Source organism: Camelus bactrianus, chromosome 3, assembly GCF_048773025.1.
Source record: "Camelus bactrianus isolate YW-2024 breed Bactrian camel chromosome 3, ASM4877302v1, whole genome shotgun sequence".
Classification (NCBI taxonomy): domain Eukaryota; kingdom Metazoa; phylum Chordata; class Mammalia; order Artiodactyla; family Camelidae; genus Camelus; species Camelus bactrianus.
Genome location: NC_133541.1, coordinates 66,761,927 through 66,778,885, shown reverse-complemented (window position 1 = coordinate 66,778,885; position 16,959 = coordinate 66,761,927). Strand labels below are relative to the sequence as shown.

At 40.5% G+C, this 16,959-nt stretch overlaps 1 protein-coding gene across 1 annotated transcript in view; it reads left to right on the top strand.

Annotated features, from left to right (window-relative positions):
• Window positions 1–1,760: 1,760 nt before the first annotated feature.
• ELL2 (elongation factor for RNA polymerase II 2) overlaps window positions 1,761–16,959 on the top strand; it is a 70,709-nt gene continuing 55,510 nt past the window's right edge. The window contains exon 1 of the mRNA XM_074360393.1: window positions 1,761–2,058. Within this exon, the coding sequence (XP_074216494.1) occupies window positions 1,912–2,058 (147 nt within the window). The 5' untranslated portion in view covers window positions 1,761–1,911. The remainder of the gene's footprint in view (window positions 2,059–16,959) is intronic.

Genomic DNA, 16,959 nt, shown 5'->3' with positions numbered 1-16,959 from the left:
AAAATTACTTTTCAAAATTTTTTTGTGACTGCCTTAATGTATTCAATGAACTTAAGATAATTAACACTCTAGTAAACTAAATTAACAAGTGTTAATCACGTCTTAATAGCTAGCTGAATCTAGTGGATTGAAATTAAGTCAATTTTTAAAATGCTCTCCTGTGATGTAACAACATTTAATACAGGCGTTTCCACTTAACCCATATTCTATGCAAGGAGAATTCATTCTGTAATTCATATTACACACATACAATGCTTGAGAGTCTGAATCAAAAGGTAGTGTATATGTAGGCTGGAGGATTTTTAATAAATTGGTGGGAGGTGAGTCATGACAAACTCTCACTTGGACCTTTCTAGAAAAGCATAGCCCTACCCTATTTAAAATGATGGGAAATATTGATTAAATGCCTATCAATTGTTCTGGGGAACCCCTGTAAAACTCAACATTGTTTAACAATCTGAGGGAAACAATCGCCTCAAATTAAAAAAAAAAAGAAAGCAAACTTTAAAAAAACAGCCTTGCAACAGTTTCAACCATTTATTGGTTTGTTTTAATCTGGTGTTTCTCAGTTAATTCACCTTCTCTGACAGGAAGCCTTATCAGTCTATCCACACTGACACAGATACAGCCTGAAGAGGGCTCTTTAGGCTCCTTCCTTTAGCCACGCCTACACAGAGAGCATCGCGAGGAATGGAAGGTATGCCCAGCCTCCGCTCCCCCTCACACACCCACCGGTCTCCTCAACTTAGCATCAATAGTTTAAGCCCTAGCTAGGTTTTCCCACATCTCTGTCAAAGTCAAATAAAATGAACGAAACTCGAACGAGCCAGAGAATGAGAGGTGTCGATGTTTCTCTTAATTTAGGTCAAGGCCAGTTATACTCTTCTACCGCCCTTTGAAAGGAGATACCACCCCAACCCTAACTGCCTCTCCAAGTTCCATAAAAAGGCACAACCCTGCCCCTAGGACGAGCTCTCAAGGAACGGAATATGTTCCTCTGGTATCACAGCAGGGCATGACGTGGGAAAAACCTTTAAATTCCGTTTTCTATAGTACTATATCCACCACACCAAAGGGATTTAAGCCTCAGGCATGGTGTTGCACTTAAGACGCTCCACAATCTAACACAGCTCATAAAGCCCCCCTTGGCTTTCTATTTTAGGCTTTCAAATGTAGGGTTAAAAGAAGGGCGCCCTCTCCAATTTCCTCAGCTCAAGAATAGCAGTTAGTTTTGGGGAGAGACTCTCCAGTGACTCCGCCTACTGCGTCGTTCCTCACACTCACACACCAAACTATACCAGGTAACGCAGCCGTCGGGGGACGAATTCCTTACTTGGTCACACATTTAGGGGGGGCTACTCCTCTCCAAGGATCCTCAGCACAGGAAGAGACTCTCCCCTACCTTCCCGACTTTCCACATCTATCCCCCAAGGGGCGGGTCTCCGACTCCAGGTAACCAGACCAGGCAACCCGGACACCCAATTAGCGGGGGATCCCCCAAATCAGCTTGGCCAATCGCGGCCAGTGAGCCAAGACGACTAGACGTGACGTCAGATGTGATTAAGTTGGCGCGTCACCTCGACGTCAGCCTCTCACCTCTCGGACGTCCCGTCCCGGGAGCAAAACTCCGGCGACTTTGGGCTCCGCCCCCGTGAGAGTGAAAAGCGGCCAATGAGGGCGTCATGAGGGGGATCGGGCCAATGAGGCGAGCCCGGGGCGGGGCGCGAGGCCTGAGGGTGGGGCGGGTGGCGGCGGTGGCAGCCCGAGGTCTGGCTGCGCGCAGTATATGACAGTACGTCAGCAGCGGGATGGCCGTAGCTGTGGCGGCGGCTGCAGAAGCCCGAGCAGCCGCGGCCGCAGTGGAGGCTAGAGCCGGAGCGGCGTCGGCGGCGGCACCCCGGGGAGTTTAAGATGGCGGCGGGGGGGGCGGCGGGCCTGAGGGAGGAGCAGCGCTACGGGCTGTCGTGCGGGCGGCTGGGACAGGACAACATCACAGTACTGCATGTGAAGCTCACCGAGACGGCGATCCGCGCGCTCGAGACCTACCAGAGTCACAAGGTGAGCCTGGCGGCCGGCCGACCGACCGACCTCGGGGAAGAAGAGGGCGTACCTCGTCGCCCTGGCTTGCCTCCTCCTGGCCCCCGCACCTGGCTTGGGGCCGGCGGAGCGGTGGCTCGCTGCGGGTGGCGGCAGGGCTGGGCAGGGCTGGACCGGGTCGCTGACGCTGCCGACCCGGACTAGCCGGGAGCCCGGCCGTTGAGAGGCGGACGAGCGGGCGGCCCCTGGCGGCGGGGCCGAGGCAGCCGCATCCCTGGCTCGGCTGCGCAGCCGCTGCGGGACTTTCCGACGGCGCCCGCGGGTTTTCTGGTCTTTTCTGCCCGCAAAGAAGGAGAAAGGCTCTAGGGAGAAAAGTGAGATGGCTACGCTACCCACGGCGTGGGGGAGTGGGGTGGGGAGGGGGGCAGCGTCCGGGTAGCGAACCCGAGGGGACCGGTGGGCACAAGCCGTCGGCGTTTTGGGGGTAACGCCATGGACCCGCAGAGACCGGGAGGCAGGCTTTCCGCGTATGAAGGTGGGACGCACATTGTACTCACTGGGACTTGGGGACACAGGCGCTTCGCGTATGAAGGTGGGACACACATTGTACTCGCTGGGACTTGGGGACACAGGCGCTTCGCGTATGGGGCGGCGGGAGGCATACCGTGTACTCGCAGAGGCTGAGATACAGACGCTCCGCGGACGAGTCAGGAGGGGGACACACCTAACACTTGCAGAGACTCCGGCGCTTCGCCTTCCCCGAGACGCAACAACACGGCTTACCGGGAGTCACATACACCCAGCGCTCACCCGGGAGCAAAGAAATCAGTTACTGAGGAGAGAGATTTCTCCATGACTCCTCCTCATACCCTAAAGACGTGTCGCGTCTCAGGCGGATTCACAGAGACGTGGGCTCAGGCCGGGGGGGTTGGGTGGCGGAGAATACACCGCACCCCGGACAGACCGCAGCTCGTCCCGGAGAGACCTAGGGACACACACAACTCGAGCGCAGCGAAGGCTCACAGATTCAGCAGTTGGAGGACAAACCAAGAGAAGCGTTTTCACTTTAGAAAAAAAAAAAGTGAGAGGAAAGTGGAATGTATATAGCAAAGGGATGTCGCTACCGAAGTGCCTGGGGAAGCCGTTATGGACATGCAGTACTGTGCATGGATGGGGGAGACAGGAGTAGACATCGCATAGGAGGAAAGATATCCATATGAAGGATGAGTAACATTCACTCTGAGAGGAGAGACAATCGGGAAGGAAGAGATAACCCACGGGGCATCCTGGCAAATAGCTAGGTCCATACCAAGGAAACACGCTCCGATTAAGTGATCTCATAAAACAGGCACAGAGGGACACCCATTTGCAGACTCATTCAGATAAAAGTGGAGAAAGGAATTAACATCTGTTGAGCTCCCACTAGTGCCAAGCACTTTAAATGCTTAGAAGGAAGGCAGAGATGGAGGCAAAACCGCAGGATACATGTGAACCTGGGCCAAGGGAGACTTACCTTCAAAGAAGCCCCCTTTATAAGCGTGAACACAGTGGGAAATACATAATGGTGAATAGCTTGGGAAATACATGAACTCACATGACAGTGTACATGTAAACTGCAGGAAAGACTCCCGGAGATGAACATGCCCTCAGGATGGCACTCACAGAATTGAGTGGACACATGGATGTACATTCCAGGGCACATATGATACTGGAGAAGCATAGGTGAGAACACTCAGACAGGGGAATGGAGGGAGCATGCACAGGGAGAAAAATCCTTTTCCTACATGCCAGGAAATCCCAGAGAAAAGGAGTCTCATGTGTGGTTGGAAGGTCAGTGTACACTCAGCAATAGGAATGCAAGGAGATATAAGAAGTAAAAACTGCATATGTCAGTAGCTACTCCCAGACAGGTGCATCTGCAAGGAAGAGACCAGCACTAGCATGGAGTGGGAGGCCCATATGGGGGAAGCCAGATAGGCAGGCAGAGGGACACAGGCAGACACTGGAGAGAAACTCAGCCCTGCAAGATGGAGAGATAAGCTTGCCTGTTCCAAGGGGAGGGCATGGGTAGGAATGATAGTGGGAAGAAGGTAGGTGAGGGTATGTAAAGAGAAAAACACAGAGGCTAGAGAGAAAGCAACCAGCAGGAGGAGGCCAACCTCCAGTCAGAAACAGATCCAAGGAGCAGATAAAGACTGACACACAGGGGTAGGGAGAGGCATCTCTGAGGACAGCAGGTCAGCCAGCCACCTTGGAGGAACAACTGGTAGACAGCACACTTGATTACAGCAAGATTGACAGGCACTGTATATTTGGCAGGGAAGAGGTGGGTGAGAAGGCCCACACCCATGGGAAGGGATGGTACCCAGGGAGAATAAGGCGACAGAGAGGCCCCCAGTGCTCACTGATGTGCATGACTGTTGGCGCCCAGGGAGAGAGTGCTATTTGTTTTCTACCTTCATTTCTACCTCCTAAATATACACTTTAGTGTTGTTATGCTTAGAATTAAAGTTGGAGTGCTCTGACTCTTAAGAGCCCCACATTTATATACCAGTGTCTTCCAAGAGATGAGATCAAAAATTCTTTCTCTTCTAACCCAGCACTTAGTTCTTGATTTTTTTATTTTCCATTTTTAAACTTTTTTATAGTCAAAGGTACCAAAGTCTATGGGTTTCTTTGCTCCTGACTATTATTACCTAGCAATATCATTGCTATCTGTTCCCATCTCTGTGCATGCAAATTAATGGGTCTGGTCAATCTGTGTAGAGGCAAAGAAGGTAAAGGGAAAAGACTTTTCTAAGTCCTTCTACTTTTCTGAGTGTGGATACAGGTAGATTCAGGTAGTCCTAGAATTCCTTTTCTTCTGAAAAGCTGGTGGTAGCAGTAGTATGCAGAGAAAGAGGAAGAAATAAATAAGCTGACTTGGCCTTTGCAATTGGACACTGCCTTGTTTCTGACTTAACCAGTTTCTGTCCTCAGACCTCATTGTTAATAGTTTGCAAGGGGTTTGGAAAAGCAGGAATTGGGATGAGACTATTCATTTCAGATGGATAAAAAGTGGGAAGAGATTGAAGAAAAAGAAATGTACTGTTGGTACTTACTGCAGTATCCTCTGGCACGTTCAGCTAAGCTTCTCACGAATGTGTCTTCAGTGCCCCTCCTCCTGGCTGGGGCCAGTCCAGGGCTCCCCTATCAACAGAGTAAAGCTGTCAGCAGCAGGCATATGGCTGAGCTTTTATCCTCCAGTAGAAGGATACGTACTTGGTCTTTTACACTTTCTAGCCTGGAAGAAGGGCTCCTAACTTTAAATTGTAGCTACTGTTTGGAAGTATGTTGGCATGCATTGACTAATTGGGAAGAAGTTTCTGGTGGTCAAGCCTATTCTCTCCAGGTGGGGAAAATGGCTTTAACTTCTCTCCTAAAACTGCTCCCACCATTCCTTGTGCTTAGATAGGAAGGTGCTTGATGCTTGACAAGTGGCCTCCAAGTGGCTTTGGCCTGTGGAAGGTTATGACTATTATTCCTCTTCTTCTAATGACTTTCTAAGAGCCAGAAATTTCAACAGGTTAATTCCCTAAATTAAGTAACAGAGTTATTTTTATCGAGATTATTTTGTCCCTTGGATTTACTCTCCTAAACTTGACCTAAGGCTTTAAGGAGGTAAATTTAGGAATTTTAGGAAACTATGATTTAAGCTAATACGGAAGTTCTTCAGATATAATTGAGCAAGTATACAAAATTACTAGCATTTGTGGAAACAGAATCTTTAATTGGAAATAATTTCTCTCTGTTTCAAAAGACAAACATACCTAACTGACCTTCATTATTTAAGTTTTCTGTTTTTAGAGAAGAAATAAAGTATGCTAGCTTGAGAACTTTTTTAAACAGGGCCTGGGGTGGGGGACAGAGATGTTCTAAGTCCAGGAATAGGAGCGATAGTTGGAGCAAATATCTCCTAAAAGTTGTTTTTCACTCAGTCTGAATACAGAAATAGTTTCAAGTTGATTATATATAAAAAAGTATTAACTGGAAAGTTATTTTCATGGTTTGCAGATGAACTCAGACATGCTAATACAGATATTTAGTTTATAATGAAAAACTCCTTTTTTTCTCTGTAGGTTATTTTGAATGAACGTACAAGTTACTAAATAAATTCTCAGATTACAACTTTATAATCATTCTAAATTGATGTTTGTGATTGTGTGCTCTATATAAGCTCTACATATTTTAAATGAGCATATATTAGTATAATTACATATTTCTCCCAAATGTGTCCTAAAACTATACTTAAAATTAAATCCCAAAATTCTGGAATTGATTTTAGCTAATTTCTTCAGTAATGTATAGCTGGCTTTGACATCTGAGTAACTCATTTTGTAGTAACAAAAACCTGATGAAAATGTTTTCAGATTCTGTCATTGCTGACCCTATCATTTTTTTAAAAATGTTTACTTAAAGTTTCAAAGGTGATGCCTCAAATAATATTATCACGTTTATCTAACTATTACATAAAAAGTCTGCATAGACATGTTTGGAGGTAGGGGCCATTCACTCTCTATGCCTGAAAATGAGAAAGGAGATGTCTTTAAGAAGTATTGGGTTAACATTTTCTCTTGTCAACTCTAATTATTGGCTTTAAATGAATTTTCCTGCTTTGATTAGTGTCTTCTAGGAAAATGATAATGTTTTGAAAATGTGTACAAATATACTTAACATTTAATTTTGCATGGGGAACTCAGTCTCAGCATTTGATTCACTGTGGTTTAAGGCACAAAAAAAGAGTCATACTTTACTTTTTCCTATCTCCTCCATTTTGTGCCTGCCCTCAAACAACTTTTGAGTGTGTACATGTGTGTTCAATAATCTGCTTTATAAATGTGGAAGACCCTGTTCTCCTTAAGGCACCCCTCAAGCATCCAGAGCTACCACTGCTGCTGACATGTTTACAAAGTAAAATAATGAGGCTTGCCTTAGCAGATTCCTTTTGTTGCAGTTTTTAAATGTAGCAAGTTTTAATTTAAATAAATTAATCTTACTGACTTTTACCTTAGACTCATCTTTAGGCTTAACTTGATCTTAAAATGCTTTTTATCAAGTAAAGTCAAGTTTGTGCCCTGTTTTGCAACCAGTATTTGAAAAGCCTATTCAAATAATCAGGTGTTCAGTACCAAGAAGGGTGCTCCTCCTAGTGAAAAGCAATAGCCAGATTGCCTACAAAGATGAACAGGGAACCTTGGCACCAGAATTGAGAGGAGAAAGAAAGAACATATGTGAAGGATTGGAACATGTTCAAAAAAAGAATTTAAAAGGAAAGGGGCGTAGAATTCTTGGAATGATTTACAGGAAAGCTTATTGAGGACAATCACCAGATCTAGCCTTTCCATTTGCTCCATTTGCACTTGTAAAAACTATGGAAGCTGTGCTCATAGCGCTTGTTAGGTAATTTGTGCTAAAGCCAGCAGAATGAGGAAAATGAGAATTTCAGCAGAATTAATGCTGGGTCATTTTTAACAATTTGTGGTGACAACAGCTAGAGTCAAGAGCCTGGCACCACAGTTCAGTTCAATTATTCGCCAGTTTGGGTCAAATGTATTTGGAGTATTTGAGAAGATGTCCCTGAAATGTGAATTTTAATGTGAAATGGGCATTTCTCCATGTCAGATGAGCTAAATTTTAGAATAAAGAAAACAGCATGTTTATAACTCCACGTTTGACTCTCCTGCATACTCAACTCCATACGACATATCCCATGACTTAATGCAAAAATCTAGAAAAGCAGGTCTGGAGTAGAAGACAATAAATTAATGACTGTGTCTCTACAGCCAAATTCAAGCTGAAAAACATGGCATAATTCAGGTCAGGTTTACAGAGGAAGTTTGTTCTTTCTTTTCTTTCCCTCTCTCCCTTCCTTTCAATTAATCTACCTATCTATAATTTCTGTTGCGGCATTATAACTCTTGAGAGCCATGTTAAATCTTTAGGAAGAACTGGTTTAAGGGCCTCCAGTAACACTGCCAGCAAAGGCCAAACCTGGAACTTCTCTATAAATTGTACTTAAGACCATAATAGAGTGCAGGTAATATGAAAAGCAAACCAAAAGGTAATCATGAGTCCATAAAGCTTTTGTTATACATATATATTGTCATGGACACAATCTTATGGGTACTTGGTTCATGGTTCATATTTCATGGAGATATCCTTTGCCAGAAGACTCTAACAGTGAACAGCGAGCTTGTTCAACGGTGGAGCCAGGCTTGAACTTTCCATTAAAATTCTCTGAGATACTTTAAGATCTAAATATGCTTACCTGGGAACTTAAGTGTTAGCATATTTTTAAAAAACATTTACTCAATATCATGGCTTTTGGTTTCATTACTGGTTGTCAATAATGCCTCGTGATGCCTCAGAGAACCAGAAAACACATCCATGTAGTAAAAACTCAGTTGAGTGTCTTAAGATGGTTTTTCTTTAAAAAAAAAAGATGGGAGTCAGAATTAGAACTACCGCATATTCATTTAGCCAACATTTATTTATCTTCCAACATGTGCCAGGCATAGAAGTAGGCATTGGAGATAAAAAAAAAAAAAACTGAGTAAGTCATGGATGGTCCCTGCCATCAAGAAAGTGTTCATGCTTTATTAGAAACAAGCATACATTAAAAAAAAAATGCAGTAAAGTCTGTGATGAAGGGGACACCTAAAGAGGGAAGGATTATGTTTGAGAATGTGTCTGACAAGTAGTGTCTGCTTTTTCATCTCCCATCCATCCTCTGCTTTGCCCACTCCACTTAGGTTGTGTTCACCACACCCCTGAGATTGTACCTGGCTATGTCCCTTGTTGTCAAGTCTAGTGATCATCTCTCTGTTCCTATCTTACCTGACTGCAGGAGCATTCCATCTAGTTGACTACTCCTTCCTGTTAAAAACACTTTCCTGCTTTTCCTCCCACTTCCCTGCCCATTCTTTCTCAGTCTTCTCTGCTGACTATGCTCTGCCTAACTGGCCTCTGAATATTGGAGATCCCAACTCCCTTTTCTTTTCACTTCCCTAGGTGAGCTCATCTAGTCCTATGGATTTAAATGCCATCTATATGTTAATGACTTCCAAATATTTATCTCCAACTCTGACCTTCCTCCATTTCCAGGCACTAGTTTCCAACACCTCATCTTTTTATCAAAGTTTAATAGGTTATTTCAAATTTAACAGACCCAAACACAATTCTTCTTTTTTTTAATGGAGGTACCAGGGATTGAACCCAGAACCTTGTGCACGTTAAGCACACTCTCTACCACTGAGCTATATCCCTACCCCCATCAAACACAATTCTCAATTTTGTTCCTCAAACCTAAAACTACCTGAGTGTTCCCCATTTTAGTAAGTGGCAGCTTCACCAGTTGCTAGTAATTGACTAGTATTCCTTAATTAGTCTCCTCTTTTCTGGGCTTAGTTGATCCACCAGGGAGTTCTGTCAGTCTTCAAATATCTGAAATCTAGCCTTATCCGTTACCACCACTCCAGTCCGAGCCACCGTTCTCTCTCAAGGACCACTGCCACGAGCTTTCAGCTAGCCTCCAGGCTGCAACTCTTCCCCTAGTAATCCATTCTTCACACAGCAGCCAGAGTGATCTTTTTAAAACATTAAGTATGATCATGTAGTTTCCAAGTCTCAAGCCTTCTAATGGCCCTCTTTGTTTCAGATGCCTCATTATATAAATTTCCAATATATTAAAAATAATCTCCATCTTCCAACCCAAGTTTATTTTACTGCTTTTTTTTATACTTCACGAGAGACCATGATTCCAAAAAACAAATCTTCATTTGTATTTATAGTGAGATTTGGCGTGTAAGCTTATTATACAATTATAAAGTTCACATTAAGCTCTGTCTTTAAAAAAGTGACAGGATATTATACTTCAAGTATTGTTATAAAGGCTGGTTCGCAGTAACTAACTTGTTAGCTGCTTGTTCAGTTTGGATTTTTGCTTTCTATGTTCCTTTAAAGGGTTGTATGAAATAGTAAGATATAAGACAATAATTTTTTTTAAAAAATTTGGCCTGCATCAGCTACAGTTTTCCAGATGCTGTCTTTAAAAACAAGGATTGTGTTAAATACATTAGATTTTTGACTTCTTCTCACTAATGTTTTGATAATCCCCTTTATATTTCATTCTTTTCTGTGTTACAGTGGTTACAAAGAAATTATTTTTAAAATGTTTTTTGGATTTTTTTATTGAAGTATAATTTACAATGTTGTGCTAGTTCCAGGTGTACAACAAAGTGATTCAATTATATATATGTATTTTTTTTTCAGATTCTTTTCCATCATAGGTTATTATAAGATAAGATATTGACTGTGGTTCCCTGTGCTGTACAGTAGGTCCTTGTTTATTTTATATATAGTAGTATGTGTATGTTAATCTCAAACTCCTAATTTAAATCCCCCACTCCTAATTTAAATTCCCCCACTCCCTGCCCCCTTTATCCCCTTTGGTAACTATAAGCTTATTTTCTGTATCTGTGAGTATAAAGAAATTATTTATTCCATATGCTCTTTAATTTGGTTCTTCCAGATCTGCAGAGGAGTTTTCTCCTATGTGTAAGGCTGGATTCACTCACAAAGCAAAATAATAGATTTTGTGAAACTTAATGTCTCTCTTTTAAGGTAGCTTTGCATTACCCCTAAATTTCACATTCATGTTATTGTTCTAAACATATTACCAGCCTTTGACAAGAGCTGAGTGTATTTGAATACTTCAGGATCAGTTGTTTAATTTCCTGTGCTATTTTCTGCTTTAGCTCCATTTTTTTTAAACTGTTTTGTCCTGCCTGGATATATATTTTTTACAGTGGTTAAAATATAATTATTGTATAGCCATTGGGTTCCCTATGAGTTGATGTTTTAAAGAGCAGAATAAAATGATTTCTTAAATAAAAGAATTATAACATGTTCTTAAAATGGTATAGTACCTCTTCAAAAAAAGAAATCTGTCTTAAACTGTATCCCAGAATAAGTTATACTGTTTACTGTTAATTTGCACAGGAAAACAAGTTCAAGGGCCTGATATTTTCTTTAAGCTGTAGTACAAAACTAAAAAGTGATTCCCCCAAAAGCTATCAATTCTTATAGTTCTTAATTCTCTAGCTTTCAGATGTTTCATATTTTATATAACTATTGTTAAGGAGGAGCAGGAGACGCTAGCTCTATACAGTGGTGGGCAAGAGCACAGTTCTTAAAATGAGACAGGCCAGGGTTTGAGTTCCAGATCACTTATTAACTATGTAACCTCAGGTGATTCACAGGATTTACTTGAAAAGTGGAAATAATAGTACCTGCCCCACCAGGGGTGTTGTGAGAATTCCCAGAGGTGATAGTAAAATGATTACATCAGCCTGACACATTTTAAGCAATCAATGAATAGTAACTAGGTAGCTATAATTGTTTCCTAAAACAATCCCACTTAAAGCTGTCACCTGACCCATCACCATTTATAGAAAGTTTTCTGGTTTTACAAATTTCCAAAATTATAGTTGACTTTGGAATTTTTTTTTAACACTATCTTTATCATGACTCATAATGCAGCTTAGGTAGCCAAATAAATCAAATGCCTGTTGATTGATTTTAAATAATTCAGGAGTTGACTTTGAGTTGAGTCAAAGCTCCATGATGGGTTCAGAAGGGAAGCTGAAAGTATTTCAAGTCCAACTCTAATATTAGGGAATAAAGTTAGAAAGATCTCTCTAATGTGTTTCTTAGAGAAATCACTTTTTTCTAGGCCCAGAATACTATTTCTTATGTTTGTATATTGACAAAACCATTAGTGGTTAATAGAATAAAAGTAACCATAAATTTAATTTATCTACATGGATAAACAGTGTGTAAATAATCAAGAGATGGGTATAACAACTTGTATAGAATAAGTACCTTTTATTCATCTCCAAAGATGAACTTTATTCCTTCTCTCCCACCCTAAAAGAATCATTTCAGAAACTAATATTACTCACTAGAATTAAGATTTCTTAGTAAAATTACTTAGTAAGTTACATATTACTTTTATAGTCCTGATACATTGTGAGGAATAGTCCCTGGAAATAAGTGTATGTAGATCTCTTTGGTCATAGACCAGTTTTTGTTGTAGTAGAATTGGCTTACATAGTGGCAGATGTCAAGAATATAATTAAACTTTGGAGCATTTTAGTATTATCTCCACTTTTATTCTAAGCTTAAGAATGCCCTAAATTCCCTAAGAGATATAGAGGGTTAATTAAAGCAACTCTAAAAACAATAAACCAACTAAGAGTTTAATAGAATCTTTTGACTACAAAGTATCACCTTTATCAACTGTTGAAGCATTTGTCAAAAGGGGTTTCCCTAGCTAGTTCCAGTCTGCATTGTGTGTCTGGGCTGGATATAGATACCAGATCACTATCTTACTTATAATTCAGCTACTATTCATTTAAAGCCAAAGTTACTTGATTTTCAAAAGAGCTACTTGGTGCACATATTTAATTAAAACTAAAAATCAAAAGTTGAAGTCCTATTGAAACTCATTTGTAATGGAAATGTACTTAGTAAGTTAAATATTATTCTGAAACATGCCATATCATATTTGGCCACCTATAATTATGTTATCTTTTAAAATTGAATTGCATTTAAGTTTACAATGAGTTGAGATTATGTTTGTGCAGCTAAACTTAGGCTACAAAAATTTAGATGAAAACATGATTCAGACATTTGTTTATAATGGTACTGACTTTTAGAACTTATACATTAGAACATATAATGGTAACTTTCCCATTAACACAGTGATCAGAAGAGTAGTAAGTGGTGTAGCGTTCTAGCTGTCTCCTCTTTTTGTAGTTTTTAAAATGTTTAAGAACTATAGCCTAGTGCCTAACATCTTGTCTAAAATTGGGATTAACATTAATAAAGGATTTGAGATTCTCTTCTATATTTTTCTCTTCTAGGTTGTCAGATATTTTAAAGGAGTTTTTCAGTAACAGTGATCCTAGCTTGTGCTGTTCTGTCCTGAACCCACAACTATTCCATAGATGAGGGGTTTATTTTTTTAATGAAAAGTGATAACACAAATATTTATATATGTTCCTTTGTTATGCATGGTCCTAATAGCAAAAAAATTTTTTTTTTATTTTTATTTAATCAGAAATTGAACTTTGGAAATTGTAATGATTTTATGAAATTTATTTTCCTTGGAAACAAAATGCCAAAAGAACTGAATGAGCATTTAAGTCCTTTTAAATGTTCAGCACTAGGAAGTAACTTGTTACAGAGGTAAGAGAAGGAAAGAGTATTTGAGATTCAGAAATATTTGAGATTCAGAAGGCTGGATTTGAGGTTCAGCTCTGGTAACCACTAGTTTGGTGATTCTGAGCAATAAAGTTTGTTGAAGACAGTTTTATCTCCCTCTGAAATGGGGGATAATGATGCCTTCTTATCATCAAAGGCTGGTTTTAGGAGGCTCACCTGAGACAAGGATATAAAAATGGTCTGTACGTTACAAAACTGTGTAAACATACAAAAAAAAATTATCATTTTTGTTGAGGAATCAAGCAATACAGATAGCTAGAAGTATAAGTGTATCCAGAGGTTAGGTTCTAAATTCAGGTCATGAGGCAAAAGATTGGGTAATGTTAAAATTACTCTTGAAAATTCCCAAGTTGATGTAAAGCCTAGTTGTTTTGTTTCGTCTAAACACCCCGAATTATAATGTATATAGATGTATACCACATATATAAATGCCAAAATGATTTTATAATACTTTTTATTATTCTGTAATACTTTTTTTAGCATAATGTAGATAATTACTCGTAAGTCAAAAGTCAAATATGTGTTAAACTCTTCTGTATCTTAACTAAGATTAAGACAATCTATGAAAAAATACACCCCCAGTGTAGCGGCACCATAGACACATAGACACAGGCATCTGGAAAAACAGCAATTAATGGTAATTAACTCAAAGTGGGCATAGTTCAGAGTTTAGTGAAATGGTGGCAACTGTGTTTTGTTTGGCTAGAAAAAGGGTTTAACATTTTAAAATTTGAATCCTTTCTCAGTTGGGAATTCATTCTCCAGGTATTCACCACTCCTTGTTGCTTTACACCCAGTCTCTTTCACATTTCCCTGCGTTGGGTCCTTAAAGACCTTGAGTCTTTGATTCCTGATTCACCCAAAGAAAGGCCTAGCTGAGGAAATTAATCTTAAGCTTAAATGTTGAGTGATTAGTATGGATTGGCAAAATAGTGTTTGGGAAGGGATGCCAGGTTGAAGGAACAACTAGGATGTAGAAATAGAGAGGAAATTGTTTACAAAACCAACAAACTAAAAAAGATTAATACTGCTGCACCACAGTTGGAAGTAAGATGAAACTGATTGATCCTGTAGATGCACAGCCTGTTTTTTATGTGGAGGAGTTTGTTTTGCCTTGATAGAATCTAGTGAAGGCTGTGTGACACGCTGGTGGTATCTGAGAGAGCTTCTGCCAGCTATCCTAATGAGCAGCATTGGGAAGAAACTGAAGGAAAGGAGGAAGGCCTTTGTCTAGGTGCTTGATGATATGGGCCTGAAAATGCCTAGGAACTTTCAAAGTAGAGACTAAGCTTAATTTGAGGGAGTCTAGGGCTGACTGGCCACAAATAATTACTGAGAACCCTTAGCACCTTTGCTTCATTTTTCTTTAGTGCCTGATATTCAAGCTTTCAGCACATTTTATCATTCTTTCTTGGGAATATCTGCTTATTCCACCATCTCCTGTTTGCTCCACATGAAGTCTTACTTATTTAGGCCTTTATTACCAGAGTATTTCTAAATAAAATATCCCCTGGAGCTGATGTCTAATCCTTTTCCCTAGCCCCAATTCATCTCTCTCTTTCTTACACATTACTGAAAGAGCTGCTTTCCCTGAAACACTTCTTTCAGCAACTCATTTTCTTATTCCAAAAATCAGAAGAGCCTCCAATTGTTTATCATGTCAAAGGAAAGAAGACTTAAAGGTCATCTCTAAAGGGATAATGGAGGGGATTAGGGCAGGGTTATTTCACAGGGTGATAAACCTTTTGAAATTCTGAGGTCTGAAATTTAAATTACTGTCCTATTTATTCTGCAGTGGATAGAAGCTAAACTGAAGACAAATTTTGAGGTCAAGGAGAAATTAGGCAGGGATCACCAGTTCTCATCTTTTATGTTTCGTTTCACATGTGAAAAGAGGTCTGTACACATACAGAGACCTACCCTCTGCCCACACAGTACCCATTTCTGTCTCCTTGTTTTTTTGCTTAGGGCACTCCTTTCCCCTGGAGTTTATCTTTTCAAAATTACTACTCAAGATCCTTCTTTTCCATAAACACTTTTCTTTTCTAGTATCTCTTGTTACCCATTCTTGTCTCTCTCTCTCTCTCTCTTTTTTTTTTTTTTCTTTTTGAGAATTCTTACTGTACCTCTCAGCAGTACTTAGCCTAGTATTTAATCATTCTCAAATGCTCCCCAACTAAAATATGAACTCTCTGGCATAAAGGAGCAGGCCCCAAAGCTCTTGGTTCTCCTGTAGCAGATGTGTGTGCAGCACAAGATAGTAGAAGAAAAACAGCATGGCAAAACAGGAAGATTGAGTCCTAGGTTCTGGTCCCACCTTAGTTAATGGGACACCTCACCCATAGTGGTTGGGCAGGGGAGGGGAGTGCTGGGCATCAACCGTATTATCTCTGGATTCAGAATTCTGTGTTTCTAGCAGTGCGTGATTACCTAGTAGAATATGGTGATACGGTGAAGGGAGAGAAAGAAGAGACTGTAAGTTAAATTTAAGGTTGTGAGCCTGCAGAACCAAAAATATAGAACACTTTTGCCAGAAAAGTAAGAAAGAGGTGCCAGTTTGGTTGGGGGAGGGAGGTAGTTTAGTGTGTGCCAATTTTGTTGTCACTGAGAGTTTCTAATGCAAAATATCATAGGCAGGGATAAGTTGCAGGTTGTGGAGAGATGGAGAATTGAAGAATAGGAAAAGAGATGGAGAGTCATCACCAAATAGGCAGGGTGAGCCTCCAGGAAGGAGTAGATCTAGAAAGAGGAAAGTGAAGGGCACTAGCTTTTGAAATGAAGGGCATGATCCAAGAGCTAGGAGGACTGGTATCCCCAAGTGTAAGGAAGCTGTGATGTCCAGTGGAGAAGGCAGCAATTTGAAAATTGAGAAAAGTGAGCATTTGTTTGACCAAGAATAGGTGAACTTGATAGAGAAGTTCAAATTCCAGTGGTGAGCTGAAGAAGTCAGACTCTGGGTTGCGAGGAGGCAGGGAGGAAAGTGTAACCAGCCTCCGAGGAGATGTTCAGTGTTTGTGGTTTGAAGAGAGAGCAGGAGACAGGGCTGATTGAAATATTGTAAAACCTACAACTTGGACCTGTGTTACTTAAATTGTAGGGCCACCTACTTCCACATGTAGGGGACCTCCCCAGGGCTTCTATAGGCAAGCTGCCATTGCTTCAGGAAGAGGTTTAGCTGTGGAAGGCAGATTTGGGTGAAGTTTTCTCCCTCTAAGGAAATTCAAGTTAGCATTAATCTATATTTTATATTTTCATAAAAGATCATGAATTAGGATAAATTGCTACCAAAAAAATGTTTTAAAATTTCAAGCATCACCTTTATATCTTTCCTTTTAAAAAAAAACTACTTCTCCCATACCAAGAAATGAATTTGTCACCCAGTAGTTCTTTGATTTCTGCTAAGTCTAAAGTTAAATGATCTTTTTATGGTGGTAGAACAATGATAATAGTATCTATTATGTTTTCTCCAAGAAGATGTCTATCCATGTTTATAAATAATAATAGAATGGTTAATGCTACCACTTGATTTTATATTTAGATGATCTATCTTTTAAAGAAGTACTTACCCTTTCCTTATTTCTCTTTATTATAGTCCTA